Here is a 24,155-nt window from a genome sequence, read left to right as displayed (position 1 = left end):
AATGTGTGAGGTTATGTGTGGACTGTGAAAGGGGATGTAATTATACATGGAAGCTGTGAAGGTTATGTGGGCGGTTCTGGAATCTGATAAGCTTGCCTGAAGAGGTGAGTTTTCAGGGAATGCTTGAAGGATTGGAGACTAGATGTAAGTCTTTTTGTGCATGGTAAGGCATTCCATAGAGTGGCTGCCGCCCGAAGAAAGTCCTGTAACCATGAATGGGAGCAAGTAATGCATGGGGATGAGAGACGCAGATCTTGTGCTGAGCGGAGAGGTCAGGTTGGAAGATATTTTGAGATGAGTGAAGAGATGTTTGTTGGTGTGGTTTGGTTAATGGCCTTATGTGTAAGTAAAAGTATTTTGTATTGAATACTGTAGAAAACCGGCAACCAATGGAGGGACTGACAGAGTGGGGCAGCAGACAATGAAATTTTGGCAAGGAAGATAAGCCTCGCAGCTGCATTCATAATAAATTGTAATGACGATAGCCTGTTTTTGGGAAGACCATTAAGAAGACTATTGCAATATTCAATGCGGTAAATAATGAGTGCATGGATTAGAGTTTTTGCAGTGTCTTGTGTGAGATATGGTCGAATTTTGGATATGTTTTTTAGATGTATGCAACATGATTTTGAGACAGATTGAATGTGGAGAACAAAGCACAGTTCAGAGTCAAGGATGACACCAAGGCAGCAAGCTTGTGGAGCAGGGTGGATTGTCGAGTTATCAACCGTGATCGAGAGATCAGGTTGGTAACTGTTATTGGCCGGTGGAACTGATGTTCTACTTTACATGAGAGTTTTTGTAGATGCCTTGTTAAGTTAGAATGCCATGGTTGACGTCTAAGTCTACGTGGTGTGTGATGGTTAGCTGGAGCCATTTCATCAAGGGCTTTTTCTAGAATCTGGTTTAGGTGTGATGCAGCAGTCTCAGGAGAAGTGAATGCAAAAATTGGTGAGAGTCGTTGTTGTAGAGAGGCAGTTAGTTGTTGAAAGTTAATAGCATTAATATTTCTGTGGGTTTTAGGAGGATTGGTTGATTTCAATGACATTGTGGTTGATGTAATGGAGGAGAGCGTGCAGGTGATAAGGTTGTTATCTGAGAGAGGGAAAGGAGAATTAGTGAAATCAGAAACGGAGCATAGTCTGGTAAATACAAGATCAAGACAGTGGCCCTCCTGATGAGTAGAGGAGTCAGTCCATTGGGAGAGGCCAAAAGAGGAGGTTACAGAGAATAGTCTGGAGGCATGAGGAGATTGTGGACTGTCAATGGGGATATTGAAATCACCCATAATGATGGTGGAGATGTCTGAGGATAGGAAGTGAGGGAGCCAGGCAGAAAAATGTTCCAGAAATTGTTGGGGTGGCCCAGGTGGGCGATAGATAGTAGCAACTCACAGAGAGAAAGGGGTGAAAGTCCAGATAGAATGTACTTAAAATGATGTAAATGTGAGTGAGGGTACCTGTGGGAGAACTGTGTATGTGAAAGATTGGGAGAGTAATATTCCTACCCCACCTCCTTTACAATTACCAGGCCTGGAGGTGTGTGAGAAGTTTAGGTTACCATGTGAAAGTGCAGCAGGGGTGTCTGATTGTGTAAGCCATGTTTCTGCTATTGCCAGAAGGTTGAGGTTAGCTGAAATAAAGACTGTATATGCAGAGAAGTTGCCACATAAACTACAGTACTAGTAAAGAAGACAATTAAATTAATAAAGTATACAACTTTTAGTTTTTTTAAGCTGTGAATTTTCATGAAATAACATGCAAATAAAGAGTACAGTACATACTAATAATCAATAACGTGATCCAAAAACCCTATTAGCAAACAGTGCAGTTCATCAGAACCTATTATTCAAGGGGTAATTCCGATCTGAGCAAAACACTAAAATCTCTTACTCTGCTAATGTAAAAATGATTTATTTTTCATTATTTACATAATGCATGGCAATAAAATGCTTGGATGGAAACATGTTAGCAAATTGAAATATTGATTTTACCCACTGAACTTAGATTGCAAGCAACAGGCTCTTGTAGCACAGATGAATTGGGTAATATATCATCAGGAACTTCCCTGGCCTACTGCAACCTTTGTATAACATATGAACTTGGCCTTTGCCTGTTCCATTCAGTTGTCCATTAACTGCTATAATGGAGTGTCTTAGAGAGGTATGTATATTCTAAATGGAGTCTGTTTATGCTTGCATAGTCATCTTGTAAAGGTAAATTTGTAGGTATTGTTTTCTGCACAAGCGGGAATATAATCGTATGTGCAGTACTGGCTCTCAGGAATCTATGTATTGTATTCTTACTCAGTTCATCAGCATTTGTGACAATAAGAAATGGAGGTTACATGGGAAAGAACAGAGATGTGGAGGAAGATTACGTTTTTTTATACAATGTTGCATTACTATATAGGTTGACATTTAACACTTCCATAAAAGAATGCAGTTAAAACCCAAATGAAAACTGTTTAAATAGCGATTTTTATTGTAAAACACTTTTAGCAGTCTATAGGGATAGAGAACTGAGGATATATAAATGAATTAAATAGTCAGATTAAATAGTCTTCATTCTTTAAAAACCAAAGTGCTGCTTATCAGAGAAGTCAATGGGGCATATCTTTCTTAAAAAATGTGAGTGCTGGTCTATATATACTAGTATTATACACTAGTATTATGGACACATCATTTGCTGGGTCCTGACTTTTCTTTTTCTTAGTGTCACCCCTTTCTATCTGCCTCCCACTTTTTCTCTCTGTCTATTTCTCCCCCTTTCTTATCACATCTGTTTGTCTACTGTAGTTCCCGTCTCTCTCTGTCTCTCTCTGCCCTCCATCTCTCTCTCTCTGCCTCTACTTTATAAGAATTATGTCATCTGATAGGAGGCATTTAAATATAATTAAAAGCAAAACAAGAGTGTGTGATATTTGGGATGCCCTCACCTGTTTGATCAGGGCCGGCGCTAGGCTGTGCTGCGCTGCGCCCAGCGCCGTCCTGTGTTGCCACCCCTTCCCTCCTCCGCTCCCTCCCCGTGAGCTTAAATATGTACCTTAGCGCTGGGAGGGAGGTAGGCATTTCCTGTGCCCTTCGGTAAACAGTAGCCCTCCGGGCGACAGACCGGCTTGCCCGTGCCTGGAGCCGCTACTGTGTTAGATATTTTAGTGTTTTGGGGACTGTTTGTGGGATTTCTCTGTGCATGGCGTGAAATGACTGGGAGGCTGTGTGTGGTGATTGTGGGGGGCACTCGCAGGGGGAAGGGGGAGGTGTCGGCTCCCACTGCAGACAGATACAGATCTTGATGCGGCTCAGTGCTCCATACCGAAGGCTTCAGTGTATGAGAGCTGGGAGAGGGGCTTAACTACTTCTACTAGTCTGACATTAAGGCTGGTTGTACAGGGAGTTCTGCAGTAACTGTGTGCTGACAGACAGTGGTGGCTCCAGAGGTGGGGCTGTAGTGCAGTCCAATTTCAAATAGGGGAGCCACACCAACTGCCACCCCAAACACTGCCAAACATCACCGGCCTTGGCAGTTGGTGTGGCTCCCTTGATTGAATTTTGGACTGTGACACATTTAGCACACAGAAACTTGTGAGGGGACTTTCCGAACTCTCTGTATTATGTATATACTGTATGCATTGGTATGTGTAGTATATTTCATTAGGTTGTGAGGTCAGGTAAATGTAGAGAGGCATACAGTACTCTGTGCTGAGCAGTGTGTCTAGCAGCACCCAAGGGTATGTCAAGCACTGCAGTATTATTATGTCATCATTCCCATCTATGTTATCTCCTGTCATCTCAAATCTGGTCAAGGCACTTTATATGCAATGTACTTGCCTAATTACTACTTACTCTGGCCCAATGTCTTTCATTGTCATTATTTTATGGCCCCTAACTATAATATTCACCCAGTGGGTTGTTTATGATCTTGTTCTCCTTCACCTGACCGTTACTGATAAAAGCCTACATTTGTCTGCGGTTGTGAAAGCATGATTAAAAAGGGCAATAATATTAGATGCAAAACATTCCTGATTTTGCATTTAATATTACTAAATGTACCCCAAAGTCTCCTTTATCAGTGAAAGTTATTAGTTAATGGTAAAAAAACTAGTTAACCATGAAATTACAAATAAATTATGAATAAATACTGTACTACTCTGCATGATTGCATTGATTAAGGTGGCAACCATTTTGTGCACCAGAATTATGGCCACAGATAATAGATCAACACAATGTCTCCATACAGCAGAGAGGCATTTCCAATCAGTATGTCTGCAGTCCTCTCCTAGGAAGGTACAATGAGTTTGCAATATTCTTTGCTGATAAGGTATGCTGCATTTAGACTGAAATTTCAATAGTGCCATCAAAAAAGTGCTTCCAAGCTTGCATATGTTGGCTTCCTGACCTCTTGGACTAGCTTTGACTCCTGAGACATAGACATGATTGTTGAAATTACCCACCACCTGTGATCTGAACCTAGCAACAACAAACCATCTATTAGGGTATAATAATGTCATTGGTCCAGTATTTGCTAAAGTAGTTAAATTCGTGTTGTGGACTGGAATCTTTCCTGACTACTAAAGGATGCAGTTATCAGACTTTTTTTTTAAAACGACAACATTCTTTAGATCCAGACTGCATGACTAACCACAGACTCACTGGTATCACATCTTTCATTTCTAGGGAAGCTAACTAAAAGAGTGGTTGAAACCCAACTGGAAACTAGCTTGTCAACCCATAATATTTATGACCATTCTATTCAGAATTAAGGAGATGGCATAGTACTGAAATAGTACAGTGCATGTTCTTAATGATCATTTGATGGCAAGAGGCAGAGATGATTGTTCAATCTTAATCTTTGCGGACCTCTCTGCAGCATTTAATACAGTTATCCATGGCATTTCAATAGGCATTGAATAGTTAACCTGAAAAATTGCTGTGGACTGGAAGAACATGGTCTGTAGCTGAGTTACATACTGTAATTTGTCACTGGTAGATCATAGAGATTGTTTTTAAGAATGTACTCATTTGTATGAATGCCTTTGTCATGCTAAATAAGCCCCATGAGTGGATGAGTGTAAAACTATGATCATGTCCTTGATTGTGGCATGACAATTAAATATCAGGTGTCAACCATGATCAAACCTCCTTTTTTTCACCTGAGGAACATTTTCAGAATAAAGCATATGATTCCCCCAGAAGAGCTCATACATGTATTTGTGTGCTAACATTTTTACTGCTGCATGAACTCTACTGGGATCTCCCAAAAAGAGCACTGCAACACTTTCAGTTGGTACAAGATGCAGCAGCCAGTCTTTTAACTACCCAACCCATTCCTGTCACATAACACCTGTTCTCTATTCCCTTCAATGGCTGCCTGTAAGATGGAAAATCTATTTTAAGATTGACTTATTGACATTCAAAGCCCTGCATAACCTCCCTATACTCCCCACTTGCTCACTTTGGTCTGCAGATGAAAGGACAACTAACAGAATCTTTCATACTTTCTTTGGGGCCTGAACTTTTAGCTTTGCATCAGGCAAAGGTCTATGTTTCGGTCACTGGTTAACTTAAATATCACTGGCATTTTCAATGTTGCTAAGATAACCTAAACATTATCTATAGATCCCAGTAGAGGAGCGCTGATCCCCAGCAAAACTCTCACGTTAAATAAAAAAATACATGAATGGCATTACCAAAAAATAGTTTTATAACAAATAATCTCTCAGACATGGAGTTACCCTTGTTATACTCATCTCATCATTAAATTAATTGTTACCTCACTATGCATCCTGTAATTTAACAATTAGGAGGGTGTTCCTGTAATGATATCCATTAAAATAGCATTCCAAGACAAGTCCAATAAAAAAAAAATCACCCAGTGTGTGGGTTATCAATGAGATTTAAACCTGCAAGCAGGAAAATTGTGGCCTTATCTGATTCTGCACTCAATGTTCTCAAGGACAATGTACAGAAAAACTTCTTAGAACACAGATACATCTTTGTAATAAGAAGTCTCTTAGCATAAGAAAAAAGACGCATAGGTTACATTCTGAAAAGCCCTGGGTATTTTTTTCAGTAACTTGAATAAACACATAATACAGAGTAGTCCTGTCTGCTCTGAAGATAAATAATGCAATTTTGGAAAGTCATTACAGAACATAGCCAAACTTATTCCGATCACAAACTGAAGAGCTTGTAATTAAATCACAACTCTGTATCATTAAAATAGCATCTGCGAGAACAACTGATGATACTATATTAGAAAAATCATTTATTTTCCAGTTGTACATCAAACTTTTTTCTTTCCACTTCACAGTAAACTCATTAGCCTATATTTTATCACAATACGAGTATTACAATGTGCTAAGAAACTAGGGCTTTTTTTCAATTAGCACTGTACAGCAGGTTTTACACCAGGGCATTCAAGAGAGGAGGGGGCCCATGTGCAATCTCCGTCCCGGGCCCCGTCCTTCAGTCCGGCGGCTGTCAGCGCACTGAGCACAGAACCGCAATGATAGACTTTAACAAGGACGGACTGGGGCTGTATATCAGCCCTGGAAGTCCGCCCTGCACTTCCATCTAGAGGGGGGCATGATAAATGCAAGGGGGAATGCCGCGAGTCACAGGGGTTGGCCTCACGGCACGCCCCTGTCCATTTCGGCCCAGCACAGCCGCCGCCGGCCCATAAACGCCTCCACCCCTTCCAGCTCCATGAAATCTTAATGATTTCCCTTAGAATGTAAGCTCTCATGAGCAGGGACCTCTTCCCTCATGTGCTTCTCTTTACATTTTCTTCTACTCTCTACTCCCCATTAGGGCACCTAACACGGGACCGCCAACTCCCGGCAGCTTATTGTGAGTGCTTTAATCACTATTTCAGCAATGTATATAAGTTGTGTCCCTGTCCTGCACTGTAATGTACTGTAAGGTACTTGTTTCTTGTTCACTTATTAGTTCTATGTACTATGTAAGGCGCTGCGGAACACTTGTGGCGCCATATAAATAAAGGATAATAATAATAATAATAATTTCAGAGCCGATGGGTGGAGGGCGGGGGTCTTTTGCTTCACCCCTCCTCGAGCCGGGCCTTAGGCCATCAGCCTTTCTGGCATATGCCAGAAGTGCCCTATGGCCAGTCCAGCCCTGGACTCTAAGCACTAGAGTGTGCCCAGAGTCTACAGTGCATGCGCGGGCCCCGGAAAAATAGCCGCAGTGGCCATTTTCCCTGTGTTTTCCATACTGCTCATGTACAAAACACCAGGATAATGGCCGCGGCAGCTAATTTCTAGGCATTTTTTACAGCGCTGACACCAGCATCGACGTGGGACTCCAGAGTGGTAAGTATAATATGGGCACAGGGTGTGTGGTACGGGCCCCCCTGGACCCAGGGGCCTGTGTGCACTGCACATCCTGCACCCATTTCAAATACGCCCCTGATTTTACAAAACTGCAGTTAAAGAGTAATACAACTTTTTTTCTATTATATAATATGCAAATACTTATACAGCCAAGAAAAGAGTTTAATTAGACTAAAACAAAAACCCCAAAAACTGCAGATTTCTAGGTTTACCTAATCTAACAAAATGAAAGTTATTGTATTACATAGGACAATTTATATTTGGAAGGAGTAATCGAAAAAAGGCAACTGTTTGCAGTGCGTAGAAAGAGCGCTCAGCTAGAAAGTAATTGTGACAACTATTCACATTCAAGATACTGTATCACACACTGGGTATGTAGATATTTATGAGAGTTTACACCAATATTCTATATCTCACCACCAAACTGACTTTCCTTCACAAACCACCCAATATTTTCAAAGCGGTACAGCAACAGTCTAATACAGTGGATTGTGGCTTTTTTGCAATAGTTTACTATCAGTATTTACTGTAGAAATTGTTTTCTATATGCACATTATTTTATTTATTCATCAAATACCATGGACACTCCTGACAATCAACCAATGACAACATCCTAACATTATCCACAGTGTATAACAGTATAGAAGAAAGTGAAAGGGCACACAGAGTTGCACAGACTACATACATAAAGAAAAAAAAAACATTCTGTCCAGGAGGTGAGGACATGCCAAAAAAGTACAAAAGTTAAGAAAACAAGTAATATTCAGTATAATCTATATAATAAAATCAAGTGCTGATAAAAATCATATCATCAGCTTAGCATGTTCACGTTATAACTAATGTGCACCATGCACACCTCTCACCGACTCTTATAAAGAGAATTCTTCTAAACATTTCTACACACTTTACCCATTGCCAACCCCTAAACAATACAAAATAAATACACTAGCCATCCGAAAAGTTTAAAAAACATTCCAGGTGTGCGTGAAGAGATAGATGAAACAACAGGGTAGTAGGAGAGAAAGAAAGAGGGGGATAGAAAAACAGAAAAAAAAGGGAGACAAAAATGGGGAAAAGAGTCAGAAAGAGAAAGAAAAATAGACAGATGTGGAAGTAGAGAGATTGGAAAGAGAAAAATGGAGACATAAGAGGGGGAGAGAGAGTAGGGGGAAAAGAGGTGGGAAGACTTCTGAAGAGGGAGAAGAGGAAAGATAGACAGGAGGAAAGAGAGAAAAAATACTGGTTGCAAAAAGTAGGTGTGTGCATGTAAACCGCAGAGATTTAGTTAAAAGAATGGAGAATAAAGGTGCCCACACAATAGGCGTTCAGGTCACGATCCGATATCGTGTCCGATTTCTCCCCTGCAGTCGTGGGCACAATTTGGTGTTAAAAACAATCCAAATTGACCCACGATCTATCGTGCATCCTATACTATTCCAGTGCATCGTGATAAGAATTTGAGATCTTGCCTGCAGCAAGATGTGATGTACGACCAGTGGGTACACGCATCGGCACCGTAATCGTGAGTAGAGACTCACGATTAGGACATATTTTACATGATCTGTTGTCCCGATGCGTCAGAATCGGGCTGATAGTGTAAAATATTGCCTAGTGTGTGGGCACCTTAAGAGGGAAAAAACCAACAAGACAAAGGAACAGAAAAAAGAGAGGGTGTATATAGAAACAGAGTAGTGGGAGACTAAGAAAGATGGGAAGAGAAAAATGGAGAGAAAAAGGGTGAAGAGTATCTGTGGGTGAATGATAAACAGAATGGGAAGGAAAGAGAAAAATGTGGAAGAGAGAGATGGATTAGTAGGGGGGACAGAAAGGAGGAGGAAAAAAAGAGGGTACAAGGAGGCTGAAAAGAGAGACACGTGAGAAAACAAAGAGAAAACAAAATGTCAGGCAATGCCCGGCAGTAAAGTTAGTATATAATAGTAAATAATGGGAATCACTGTCTGTAGTTTATTGTCCTATGTATTCTCTTGTCTTTAGTATGATTACTATTGTTCCCAGAATAATTTGCCAAATTGGTACAGTATAACCAATATATATAAGTATACATACTGTATATGTATCACATAGATATATATGTGTTCCATTTATACTATACTTACTGTATGGGTCAAGTGAACTTGTTATATATTTAGCCTGCTATTTCTGTTTCATGACACATTGTCTATTCTATGCATTTCTTAGTAACTGTGTTCCTATCAGAAGACATACAGCACATTTACTTACAAAATGTCCTTTCCCTTGTCTGTAAGAAATAATGAAGTCTTTAGAAAGCAATGAAGCTATTCTTAAATATACACTTTCAGAGACATTTATACTTACAAAAGGAGCTGAAACCTCCAAACAGGGCAATAAGTATACAAGAAGAGAGTAAATAGGACTACTTCTAACAGCGGAACTTTCAGTAATTGTATACTACAACAGTAACATAATGTGAACATAGCAAAGTACTGCACTACAATGGATAAATTCAGGCAATTTCCCAGACGAAGAGATTTGAATGGTTTACACTGCCGAGAGAATAAATGCACTGAACAAGAAAATAATTTTCCACATTGTTCATATTACCTTTAGCAACTTTGTATACACCTTTTTAAGAAGTACATGTAGTAAATAAGGGGCCCATTTATCAACATGTTGTATCATACACAGCGAGTTTTAAAACTCATTGCGTATGATAAATGGTGCTCAAACCAATCAGCTCCCTAATGACATTTTTCAAACAGATAATAGTTATGAGCTGATTGGCTGGAGCACCATTATCATATGCAATGAGTTCTGAAACTCGTTGCGTATGATAAAACTCATTGATAAATGGGTCCCTAAGTATTTACTGTGAATGTGTCTTTTTGCGCAGCGTGACTGCATCTTAATACTAATGCCCCCAGCGGTTCATATTAAGATTCCCACTGACTGCAGTACCACTTCACCACTGTGTGTAAAAAGGCACTTTAGTTGCACATTGGTCATGCTATTGGACATTGCACCAGCCCTATGGATGTGCAGAATATCTGCCTGAACATGGCCACATAAATCAGTGCAAGTGTGGAAAAAGACACAGTCGCTCACCGTGACATGGCCACGTCTGGCTAGCCACCCCCATGTTTCCACCTAGGAACTGCTGTCTTCCCCCTCTATCTTCCTCTGAAGCTCTTCAACTTTTTATCTCTTATCCGTCTTCCTGGGAATCTCTCTCCCTCTATGGGGCCTCTCATGGCTCTTCTTCTCTTTCTATCCTCAACATTGGATGGGCCCCACCATTCTCCTCCACAGGGATCTGTGGCCATCTTTCAGCCTTGAGATGATTACTCTCCAACTGTCACCTACTTGCCCTAACTGTCACTACTTGATCACACTCCACTGGGGATTCATGTCTGTCCGTGTCACCAGAGATAAATGGTGAGATGGTGTACTGTATATATATATATATATATATATATATATATATATACACACATACTTTAATTTTAGCTCAACACTTTAGTTTTACAAAATGACTATATATATATATATATATATATATATATATATATATATGTATCTCACTGTACTATAATACTATCACAGAATAAATAATGAAGATTCAAAGAGAAAATAATTGTTTGTGGTCTGTAAAATATTGGCAGATCAGTTTAATGTTCATATACTAACACTGCAGATAGGAGCAAAGTATCCTTGTGTAGTTTAGTTTGTACAAAATTGTTGTTTTGTAATTCTGAATACTAATACTAATTCCGAGTATATTATTGGTACTTTCATTAAATATTTATACCTATGGGTGCTGTACCTTCACCTAAGGTATAATATATATGTGAACTGATTTGCTTATGACAGTATGACACTCACACAAGTTTCCCAAGGGCTCAAAGCTGCCTCATGGCAGCAGGTAGATTTATCTGATGCAGATTTATGTGACAAAAAGATATCCATATCTCACATTCCTAGTATGCTTGCTTTTGACAGGATGTATAGAGAGACAGGGCCTTGAGTCTCAGGACTAACAATGAGATGTTAACTAATAGGAGGAAAAAAAGCTCAAGGCAAAGGAATTCAATTTCAGATGTAAGAAAAAAGCAAAAATTCCATGAAAAAGAGCTGGAGGCCCATAAAATTGTGTCCTCTGAGTAAAATATAATGGCAGAGCTACTTTTCTCATTTGCACAACAAAACTTTGGACTTCCCATAGGACAGCACTGAATGATTTCATCTGAAAATATTTTGTTATTAAATTCAGTAACGGTTCCGTACCATATCAGGTAACAATTCACAAATAATACTGGAATTAAGTATACAGCTTTGCTCCATTTTAAAACTCCATTGTACTTAGTTTTCCACTTGTTATATGTTCATAAAATTTGAATTGTAACTAGTACTTAGAGTTTTGTGTTGTTTTTGTTATAGTACAGTACACCATAGAGTAGAGAATCAGAATCTTGATCCATGAACAAACAGCCATGATTTGAAGAAGTGATAAAGAAATTTTGCATCTAGAAAATACCCCATCTAGAATATCCCCCCCATACTATGTGCAAAGTATCCGCCAATATAATACTTTTAAGGGCCACCAAAGTTGCCTAATATCACCTTCCACTGAATATTGATCAAGAGAAGGACCTGCAACCTTTGCAGTCAGAGATTGTGATCAGGTTGGAGTATTAAACTGCATATGTAACACCACCTTTGGAATAATGAGCCCAAGTGATGCTGTGAATGGTGGGACATGAATAGAACAAACTCAGGGGGTACAAATAATTTAGTGATATAAGCAGAGCATTTAAATGTTCCCTTAGATATTGAAAATGAACTTTGACTCCATCTGACTGGAATTGTAGTAAATATTTTTTTTACTTCACCATCAAGTTTATGCCTTCCTAATGTCACAGAAAATAAAATCTAAAAAATCTAAATGTAGCACTCATTCAGCAGCATTGATCCCTGTGGAGAAGTACACAATCAAACTGAGCACTGGAAGAGGCCTGTCAAGAATCAGGATTAGTTGTGGGCACAGGACCAAAGCCCAGGCCTGGAACCACTGGCAAAGCTGATAACTGCCTGAGCCGGAGTATATAGGCTGAACTAGTGTATATAGACTAGAGTATACAGACTGAACTGGAGTGGGACCGGACTGGAGTATTCAGACTGAACCAGTGTAGCACAACATATAAAATTTCCATGCAGTGTAGCTTTGCTCGAATTAGCTAGAGCTTGAGAAAGTCGCTATAAATACATTGTTGCCTACAGACCCCATGTGGGATATGGGCTAACTTCATTGTCTTATTCTCTATTGTATAAGATCATTCATAAATTGTATCTATTACCTTCAGTAATACAGTGAAGCTTATTCATCCACCACCTAGTGAAGTATATATGCAATTATGTAATGAGTGTGGATTATTCACACTGTTTCCAATAAGAGCAGGGATGTATATTATGGTGGCAGAATTCTTACAGTACACAGAAAATTTAAGATGCCCACATTTTGCACTAAATGATGCTTTAGGTGTACTTAAGAGTCAAGGGTCTATTTACTAAGCAGTGTTAAGAGACAGAGTGAAATGTGATAAGATGCCAGCCAATCAGCTCCCAACTGTCATTTTCAAACACAGCCTGTGAGATGGCAGTTAGGAGCGGATTGGCTGGCACCTTATCACTTTTCACTCTGTCTCTTAACACTGCTTAGTAAATGGACCCCTCAGTGTTCTGTAGACCAAGTGATGTTCAAGCTAAACACAGAATGGACACATAACAAGTATTGTATGTACAGAAATCAATTCAAACAGGTTTACTTAAAATTATCCCAGGTAGCAAAAAGTCTAAAGTGCTTTTCTTTTGCATGAATATGAGCCAGACAATGTGTTCATAATTTAAATATTGCCATATTCTGCAGTTATTACTATAAAGATAATATAAGCATTATCCAGTTGACTTGTTCATAACATAGTTACCTTGAATATGGCTTCTGAACATTTACTTATATCACATTGTATAAATCAGGGGTATTCAATATGCAACCATAGAACTACACATCCCAGCCTGCCATTCCACAGGTTTAGCATGCCCTACTAGCAAAACTGTGGAAGGGCATGCTGGGAAGTTCAGCTGGAAGGCTGCATGTTGAATACCCCTGATATAAATGCTTTTCACACAATATAAAGTGCAATAGTATCTTCAACTATAATATAAAAATATACAAATTAAATATTGGATAAAAGTTAATATTAATCACCTACCTGAAGAAATATCAATGCGGTTTTTCTTAGACTTTGTCATGTTGATATGGACACTAATTTTGCCTTCCATTAAGTCTATTTCCACATTTCCATTTTCATCAGCAAAAGTGGTGAAGAGCAGAAGTCCATTTGGATTCCAGGTGCGGAAATGAAAGCTCACTGATAGTAAATCTTCAGCAGCTCGTCCATGGACTTCTAAGTAGCTGGTAGCATTAAAGAAGACGGGAACTGCATGTGATTCAACACAGGTGAAACTTAAATTGTCCTGAAATAAAAGAGAAGGATTTATGAGATGCTGAACATTTCAGTTGCCTCTATAACTGTTGGACATGATGCGTGTACAGGTGTTGTTATTTGCAGAGCTATGTACAGTGGGCACACACCACTGGATGACTCAAACTATGAACATCCCAGTTACTTAACCAGTGGTGTTGGTTTTTGAAAGATAACAGGTACAGCAATACTCACAGTTACACTGTTATACTGATAATTAGTGGGGGCTTTGTCAAATGTGTGTCACACACCCTGTTTCTATACCAAGACCCAAAAGGGATGGTGACCACATATCTTTGGGCTACAATCCAGGCCCCAAGACAGGTTAGAGAAGTTTGTACAAACCACACTTTGGCACTATCTACTTTATCTATTAGATATGAGAGGTTCGGATTCCTTGGAATCTGAGCACATACAAAACTTGCGGGATCCGAGGTGATCCAAGCCACAACTCAAATCTCCGTATCTACCTCGGATCTCTATCCAAGTCTAACCTGGAGATCCCACTGTTAGATCTCATGGTTTTGGCTTGGGTACCAATTTCAAAAGTCCCATTAAAATCAATGGGCTGACTGCTGATTGGCTGAGAGAGTCATCTGTCACGGCTCTCAGCCAATCAGCACTTCCCCATAGACTTCAATGGGGCAAACAGACACAAGATGGATGCCCCCACTGCACCGTGGACACTGCCACCCACAGCTCCAACAATGCCGGCACCGCCCACAGTGCCGATGCCGCCAGCAACCCCAAACTGAGAACACCACTGGCACCCCATACTGCTGATATCGCCGCCACTTCCACACTCAGAACACTGCCGGCACTGCTGACACTCCCACACTGAGAACACTGCTGGCAATCCTGCACTGCCGACACCACCAGCACACCCGCACTGAGGACACCGCCGCTAGCTCTGCACTGCCGGCACCCCTGAACTGTCGACACCGCCAGCAACCCCACAATGGGGACACTGCCACCACCCCCACACTGCCGACACTGCTGGCATCCCCACACTGCCGACACCGCTGGTAGCCCCACACTGCCAACACCCCCGAACTGCCAACATCATCAGCACCCCTGCACTGCCGACACCCCCAAACTGCCTACACCATCAGCATTCCCGCACTGAGGAGACCGTCGGCACCCTCTGTCACAGAAAGTACACCATTGGTGTCTCCAACCTGCACTGTATCCAACCTGCACTGTATTTGTACTGCCCTGTAACCCGCACTGTATCCGACCCATGCTATATCCGACCCACACTGTATCTGACCCGCACTGTATTCAACCCACACTGTATCCTTCACTATATGCAACTTGCACTGTATCCAACTTGAACTGTATCCAACCCACAATGTATCCGACCTGTTCTATACCTGGCCCGCGCTGTATCCAGCCCGCACTGTATCTGACCCATGCTGTATCCGACCAGCACCGTATCCGACCCACAGTGTATCTGACCTGCACTTTATCCAGTCCACACTTTATGCGACCAGAACTGTATGTGGCTTGCACTGTATCCGACCCACATTGTATGCGACCCGCACTGCATCTGCACTGTATTCAACCCGCAGGCACAGAACGCTGTTTTTATGGTTGGGGAGATTTTGTGGAACTGCTCAACAAAGATGCTAATGTATCAACTTACTAACTTGCAAAACAATTTTAAATAGAAATAACTGCCGTGTATTTGTGCCGCTGCTCTGTTTCTTAGTTTAGCCAGCCTTTGGCCTATATTGGTGAACAATATTGTGAGCTGTGAGGTGGTCAAAATTGAGTGGAAATGACTGGAAATTAATGTTATTGATTTTAATAATACTATATGAACAAAAAAAAGTCCAAATTATGTGATTTTAGCTTTTTTGTACATTTTTGGAAAAAATCCAAAAACAAAACCAGTTTTGAACCATCGGCTGCTGGCGTCAGGATGTGAACCGCCGGCCTATGGTCCAGCGGTCATCCATACTGATCCTGTATGTTAGATATAACACAGCAAGCTTACAGCATATTGTTTCTGTGTTTATTGATAAACAATGTCATTAAACAATAGCTTAACAATGGCACTGTCTCTCATATTGTATGTACTCATGGCAAGTACATAAGTTCCCAACTTACCACATTATATGAATTCATCTTCTTCCTCCTGGCAAGGTCAGTGATATTAAGTGCATTGTACTTAATGCTTTCCATGCAACCCTTGAAATTTCTTCTGTTACTTGAACTTGGCTTCCCAGTTGAAGGCATTCCTCCAAAGGTTAGCTGTAAAGAAAGTCAAGCAACATTTTGTAACAACTTAATGCATTTTAATCCACAGTAGCCATGCTTCTCCATGTCCCTTTCAGAATGAATTATGTGCCAGCGAACTGTAGTTATTTATAAATATACACAAAATGAGCTCTGTTAAATTGTATTGGTCTCCGCAAAGTAACATTTATTATAATATAATTAAGTTTTTGGGCCATTCATCAAAAAGGTAATGCAGGAGATATCACAGATATCTCCTGCTTACTTTTCTCTCCCGGTATGGCCCGCTGCCCCATACAATAAAATATTTTCAGAGCTTGATTGCAGGAGCATCAGCCATCTTCAGATGGAGTTTGCTCCCGCAACCAGCTCCTTCCCTATGGGAAGGTGTCCTGGGTTGTGAAGAGGGATTCTTTCGCATCCCTCCGCCCCATCTGGCTCCTTCTGCTGGACGCCGGGACTTTTGTCCTCGTGCGTGACCTTAATTATCGGGGTCCATACAGAATGATGAATAATAATGATAGAGCCCTAACACTTATGAGCTTTTTTTTCTTATATTTCTACCCTGACTGAAACATCCTCAAACTGTTGCCATCGGGGGCATCAGAACGATTTTATGTTGGGGGGGGCAATAAAATCATTCCACAACAAACCCACCAGCTACTATCAGTGCACAATATCTTGCTCCCTATTTCAAGAACAAGATTGATAAGATCCAAACTTAAATAGTATGCTCTTCTTCAGCCAGTAACCTGTTCAATTCTTTCCCTGAACCTGCTGGTTTGATTACACAAATTAAGATGACATATCTAAACTCTTCTCATCCTCCTACTCTACTAGCTCTCCTCTTGATCCTATACACTCACAAATCAGTAGATCTCTGTCTCCAGTGCTCATCCCAACCTTAACTAAAATCTGTAATCTTTTTCTCTGCTGGTATCTTTCCATCACTGATCAAACATGCAGTGATTACTCCTTTTCTGAAAAAAAACTAATTTCTGACCCTAACTCTCTCTCAAATTACCGTCCCATCTCTTTGCTCCCATGCCTCTCCAAGCTACTTGAGAGACATGCGTACACTCACCTCATACACTTGCTTTACTCAAACAACTTATTGGATCCACTTTAGTCAGACTTTCATTCCCAATACTCCACTGAGACAGCACTGGTAGTGAATGCTCTGATTACTGGCAAGTATAAAGGCCATTACTCACTTTTTATTTTTCTAGATCTCTCTACTGCATTTGACACTGTTGACCACTCTCTTCTCATACAAACACTATAATCCCTAGGTCTTCAGAACACAGCCCAATCCTGGTTCTTATCCTACATAACTAATCACTTTTTAAGTCTGATTTCACTTCCTCTTCGCTACCTCTACAGTTGTAGTACTGCAACACTCAGACTTAAGTCTTCTGCTTTTCTCAATCTATACCATATCTCTTGTCTCTGGAAATGTATTATATTTTTCAGATTTCAGTATCATCTGTGTGCAGATAATACTTAAATCTACTGTACATATACTCCCCAGATTTGTCACCATCTGTATTGGTCCACATTACTAAATGTCAGTTTGACATTTCATCTTGGATGTCACCGCTACTTCAACATGAATGTTTCCAAAACAGAATTAATTATATTTCCACCAGCCAATAGTAGTTACCAGTGTTGTAAAATAGGAAATAAAACATAGCTAGTGGGTATTAGGAGGTTGTAAATCAATCATATCTCTTATATGGCTTGGTCAATGTATAAAAAAACACATTTTAATATCAATAAAACAAAAAGATTGCATATAGATTCAATCATGTATTTCATATACCTAATAGAAATAGGAAAAATGGTATGTGGCTAATCCATATAATGTTCTAGTTGGATCACCCCAATGGAATACTGTAAAAGCCACTTTATCCAAAGTAATTACCAGCACTGAAAAATTCAGGTTTAATATCTAGTAGATAAAGGAGCTTAATATTAACCAGTATAGTTGATCCAAATGGACAGCAATTATCATGACATCCTTGCAATAGTCTTGGTGATTTCCAGAAAGTGATATACGTGGGTGCTCACAGAAACTGGTCTGGAAAGTGCAGATGGAATAATACAATACGTGGCTCTGAACAGGTAGGTGGTTCAACATGCAGTTATTTAGCTCTAGACCTGGCACTTCCTGTATAACCCTTTTCCCACTATTCTAGTGTATTATCATTTACCCAAAATTCATTTTCCTTGAATCTGTCCTACTATGTTGACTCTTTTCTCCAACTCTTGTCCATGTACTTAGGTCCCATCTAAGAGACAAACTAATTTCCTACAATGGATTCAATCCATCATCTGGAAGGTTTCAAATGCCTCCCTTACACTAGATGTCCAATCAACATTTCCCATCAATTAGGACAATCATATTTCCTCACATCTGTCTAGAGATGGGGACCTTACGCAGGGACAGGAATCTTTCCATATTTATTGCATTTCCTTTATTCTTTATTACTGCGACCGCCGCCATTCATTCCTCTGTCCTCCCTCTGTCCTCCCGCTCAGCACTATGGGAGATGTCATGACATCATGACATCTCTCCCTTCACCTACTGCGGGAGCCAGAAGGTGGAGCTCATGAGTGAACTCAAGCCCGGCTTCGGCCCTGGGTACAGCAGCCAATGAGAGTCTGCTAAAACTAACACACCACCACTGGGTAGTACACTCATTGTATACAACCCAGCGCCGCCAGCAGTGTGTTTGTTTTACTGTGTAGTGTGGTCTGCACTACACTGATTGAAACCACTGACCTGGACCACGGCCAGTGGCGCCCCCCCTCGTGCCTCCGGTCTGACGGCACATGTCCCCTAGTTACTCCACTGGTAGTTACCAACCTGAAATCTTTATCACTGGTGACAACTCGACAATCAAACCCACCCCACAAACTTGCTGCCTAGGTGTCATTTTTTACTCTAAACTGTCCTTTGTTCCCCATATTCACTCTGTTTTCAAATGATCATACATACATCTACAAAATATATCCAGAATACAATCATATATTACATAAGACATTGCAAAATCTCGAATTCATGAACTCATAATCTTCTGCAATGATCATTGCAATAGTCTCCATACTGGTCTTCCCCAAAATAGTGTCTTACAGCTACAATCCATTTTGAATGCATCTGTAAGGCTGATCTTTTTTCTAAACATTTATTATCTGCTGCTCCACTTGGTCAGTTCCTTCATTGGTTTCCTGTTTTCTATCATATTCAATATAAAATGTTTTTACATACACATAAGTCTATTGACCAAACTACACCGACATACATCTCTTCAGTTATCTCAAAATATTTCCCAACCTGACCTCTCCGCTCTGCACAAGATCTGCGTCTCTCATCCACATGCATTATTTGTTCCCATTAACGATTACAGGACTTTCTTTGGGCTGAACCCACTTTGTGGAATGCCCTCTTACCCACAATAAGACTTTCCTCTAGTCTCCATGCCTTCAAGCGTTTCTTGAAAACTCACCTCTTTAGGCAAGCTTATCAAACTCCAGAATCACCCACATAACCTTCATAAGCTACCCTACCTAATTACATCCCTTCTATACAGTCCCCACACTAAAAGCCATTTTTTGTGCACATAAGAGAGTGGACGCCAAATCACACATGCACGCACTTGCAGTCCCCATCAAGTCAAAACATAGGAGCTGACACTGTGCCTGCACCTAGAAAGTACTATCCCAATGTTGAGTAACACTAGCTACTGGTACCACTGGCTGGTGGGTACCAGGATGATACTCTGAACTGATTCAGAGTCAGACGGATCTCTTAGCATTGACACAAATTATACGTTTTTGCATACAGCGCATGCGCATAAGCAAATTTATGCATTTTTGCATATTTTTGTCCCAGTTTGAGTCTTGAGTCAGACGGAACTTGGCTGGATCTGTTTTTCTGTGAAATAGGGCGTGGGGAAAAGTGATCACACGTAATCATTCTGGCATATTGGAGTGTCTTTGGTGTGTATGAAAAGCTCTGTGTAATTCTGATTCATACGTACAGGGAAGGGAAGCCTGATTCTGTATCTTTTGCATATAGCATGGGACTGGTGCAAGTGCAGTTGCATTGGCTGGCATAAAATCAATAGGCAGCCCTTAGTTTCTCGCATTATCCAATGGGTTCCTCGCATTAGCCCTATGGATTCTCACATTAGCTTAAGGTAGTAAATCTGGTTTCTGCAGGCCGCAACTACAGACATTTAGGCCAATATCCTACTGTATTAGGAGTAAATTACCGCTGCTAATGGATCCCCTGGGGCTATCCAATTAGCCATGAAGTCCATCCATACGCTGGCACTTATCAGGGATTTTTTTTTTTTTTTTTCGGGATGTGAAAAACTGCAGCGTTTTCGCTGCTGCAAAGGCGATAAGTTCGTGAACTTATCATGGTACAGTGATAAAGAAAATCAGTGAAAAATTAGGATTATTGGTGAAAACTCCTTGTTTTTTGCCCCCGAAACTATATCTGGGCTAATTGGATACCGGCCTTAGCGTGCAACACAGAATCAACTCCTTAATCCAATCTGCAATATGCCATTTATATGAATACAGGAATGTAACACAGATGTTTTAATCACTTTTTTCCAAAACAATTACAATATTGTTTTGGGCAAGTGCTCAAAGTACTTAATAAAGGCAGTGAGCTGAGGCTATCACTGACATCATTTAAAGTAAAGTAATATTTCTAAGCTCTGAGACATAAAGGCGTGCAAATTTAACAACTTGGCATGAGTTCTTTTGAACTGGAAATGCGCTAGTGTGAAAGCGTACTTGTGACACTATTACACCTCAGGCAATTAAAAAAATTAAATAATGTATGCAAAGGTGCACTTAATTAAAGACAATTAAGACACACAGGTGTTTTTGTGTTTTGTCTTTGTACATATAGATTTGTTTCTATAGTGCACCTTTTCCACTAGTGTGGCGATGTTATATCGCTTTCCATTATATCCTGTGGAGTGCAAAAATGTAGAAATGCATTATTTTGCAAGTCTGTTATCTTGTTTGCCTGTTTTTATTGATTGATCCAAACACTCAAAAGGATTACTGAATACAATTAACAAAGCAACCAAAAAGAAAAACACAGAAAATGCAGATATTCTAAAATTACACAGAGATAATGAACAAAAATCAGTAATATGGAATATCCTTCCTGTATATTTTTCTGAAACAATGTCCTAAAGTTATACTGTTTTTCTTTGAAAAGTATTCAATATGAAATTGCAAGAGAATATAAGAATTGATCCTCTTACCTCAAAATCAAGGTCTAACTTATCAAATTCTCCATTGGTTTTAAAATGCTGTACATGGTTGTCAAGAGTTAGGTTAATATGTTTCTTGTATCGATCTATTATGACAGAGTGCCAGTGATGGTCATCTAGGAGGCTTCCTGTAGTCACTGTGGTGTGACCATATATATTTCCATACTGGTTGCTGCCTGAAGTAGGAGGAAAATAGACTTATTACATTGGCTGCATGTGATAGGAGCAAATTATAAATTAATAAAAAAAATGTAATCAATTTACTAATTAACACAACCATTGGAAAATATGGCGTTACCCTCACCACAAACCAATACAACTCTTTTCAAGAATTTTATTACATGAATGTTATGAATGGATGTAAGGAAAGTCATATATTTATTTCATTGTCTAATATACACTAGCCTAAACTAGCTATTCATTGATTAGTTGCTATGGACTAGTCTATTTCTTGCCATTTTAGTTGATAGGGCAGTCCAGCTTTTTACTCTCCAGCCTTCCCCATGCCACAGGTACCTGAGAATTCTAAAAGCATAATACAATTAATGAATATATAGATTCTACAGTAAAATCTCTACTGGACAAGGGAACCGATCACAGGGGAGAAGGTAAGTATGTGTGAGTGTGTTTAGTATGTAATAACATTTTACTATCTATGGTGTGTGTGTACTGTCATTATTTTACTATATATTTTACAGTGGGGGCATGGGTGCCGGCTACCTGCTGACACTTGTAGTTCCAAGAGTGCCAAAGGGCAGGCACGCTGGCACCTGTAATCCCACTGTAAAAACAATAGTACACATTTATTATTCCCAGTATTACTCCTGCATCCAATGACCAGGGGTGCAGGGAAGAGCTGTGGGCTTCAGCCTAGGCCTTGGGTGCTCAGGAGAGGGGAAACCCCTTTATTGGGGGTGTCCCCACCTTCCCTGAAATTCCTGGCTTGGGCTGACTAGCTTGGGGTGTTAATGCTTTGGCTGGGGTGACACGGTGAAAGGGTCCCCTGGCAGTGGAATTACATTCCGGCTAGTTTGAGTCCGGTGTTGGTATTAAAAGTACTGAGAACCCTATGCCATTTTTTCCCAATATTTTTAAAACCAGGACCAGCTCAGGGGTTCTATTTCAAAGTTCTATGTTTTAACCGTATTTGCTTAGAGTACACCGGTGATTATAATCTTTAATTCTTGGTAAAGTCCCATGTTTTATTCCTGTCTATGGAAAGTACTGTCATGTTCAGATGATGGTGTATTAGTTTGTACTAGTATTTATGGGTGCATTTTAATTTCTGATTTGGCCGTGTTCACCTCTGAAAATACAGAAAATACATCCGTTTTTGCCATAATAAATTCCAACATGAATCTTAGTAAATTTACCCCTAGAAATCTATGAAAATTTCTCAAACCTTACAAATCTCTTGTACATTGCAGTGGAGTAGGCAATCCTGTTATTCCTATTTAGTTGGCATATTTAGCTAGTGAATTTAGTTTTTAGGGCCTGATTCAGAGCCGCTCGCTGCTGGCCCACAAACGCCAGGCTTTCCTTTTGGAACGCCTGAGTTTGCTCAACCACCCCCCCTACCCACCTACAAAATGGGGTGAGCTGTCAATCAACATCGACAGCCGCCCTGTCTTGTAGCAAGCCCCGGAGTGACTGAATTTCAGTCGCTTGCTAGGGCTCAAGCATGCGTACGCTGGACGCGGTGCATGTGCAGGGGGCAAACATCGACCCGCTTGCGAACATTGTGCGCTTGCGAGCGGGTCTGAATCAGGCCCCTAGTTCCATCTAGTTGAATGGTACATTTAGCTTCATATGCCTTTTAGTCATGTTTGAAGTGTCCTGTTCCCTTCAACTATATGTGTCTATGATCTTGAACCTGCACAACTTACAGTTTAAGCCTTGGCTGCAGCCAACTATCAGTGAACCAGTGAATGACAGTAGTCCTGGAAAAGAGTGTTATAGGTGAATTACTCGGCAAGGTGGTTCTGCAGGCTCAGAATCATGGTAGGCACTCATACGAGTATCCGCACGAAGTAACATGAAATACATTGGAGGTCTTTGTATGTTTCATTTCACACCAAATCATAACTTTACAGGTGACTAATGTTTGAGCAGTAGTCCAAATTGTTATAAGAATTGTAATACTATAAAAATGAGGCAATTTCAGGTGGTGCAAAGATGTTGGTCCATCTTGCCTATTTATCAGTGCTGCTGTCCATTTGGGAAATCACTATGCATGCACAGTCCCTGTACATACTTAGAAGATCAGAACATGGACCTAAGCATGAGGTGGATCCATATTGCTGGGCCCCAGAGCCACCACAACCCCTGCCAAGGTGGTAATTTTTTCAATGTTTCCAAAGTTTCTTAGATTGTATTTTTTTGGGTGGGGTTCAGACTTTGTTCCATGGTGCATGACTTTGTTGCACTTACTGGAGTATCTAGTGTAATTAGAAAGGAAAAGTTGTCATCCTATGTCAACTTGGCCAGCCCCCTCCCTTCACATTTTGTGTCTATCATTTTAGAATATAAATTAAATGAACAAAATAGTAGCGTGGGTTTCTTGTGAAACTTGCAGCATACAGTAGGTCAGCTTAGATAGAACGCAAATTTTGTGGATTTATTTATTTATTTATATAAATGCAGAAATGATGGCGAGATGTCTAAAGGAAAAGAAACTAAATCATAATCAGTAGAAGAAAGAATCAACCTCGTCTAACCTGTGAGCACCTGGAAACCAAAC

At 40.3% G+C, this 24,155-nt stretch overlaps 1 protein-coding gene across 1 annotated transcript in view; it reads right to left on the bottom strand.

Annotated features, from left to right (window-relative positions):
- Positions 1-24,155, bottom strand: part of LOC148477523 (contactin-associated protein-like 2) — a 1,966,667-nt gene that overhangs the window by 882,511 nt on the left and 1,060,001 nt on the right. The window contains exons 6-8 of the mRNA XM_088456633.1: positions 21,407-21,591; positions 15,984-16,127; positions 13,599-13,863 (exon numbers count right to left, since the gene is read on the bottom strand). Of these exons, the coding sequence (XP_088312759.1) occupies positions 13,599-13,863; positions 15,984-16,127; positions 21,407-21,591 (594 nt within the window). The remainder of the gene's footprint in view (positions 1-13,598; positions 13,864-15,983; positions 16,128-21,406; positions 21,592-24,155) is intronic.

This window comes from Taudactylus pleione, unplaced genomic scaffold (assembly GCF_031769625.1).
Source record: "Taudactylus pleione unplaced genomic scaffold, aTauple2 ptg000709l, whole genome shotgun sequence".
Lineage (NCBI taxonomy): Eukaryota > Metazoa > Chordata > Amphibia > Anura > Myobatrachidae > Taudactylus > Taudactylus pleione.
Note: the sequence above shows the minus strand (reverse complement) of the source record. Positions and strands in the feature narration are given on the sequence as shown.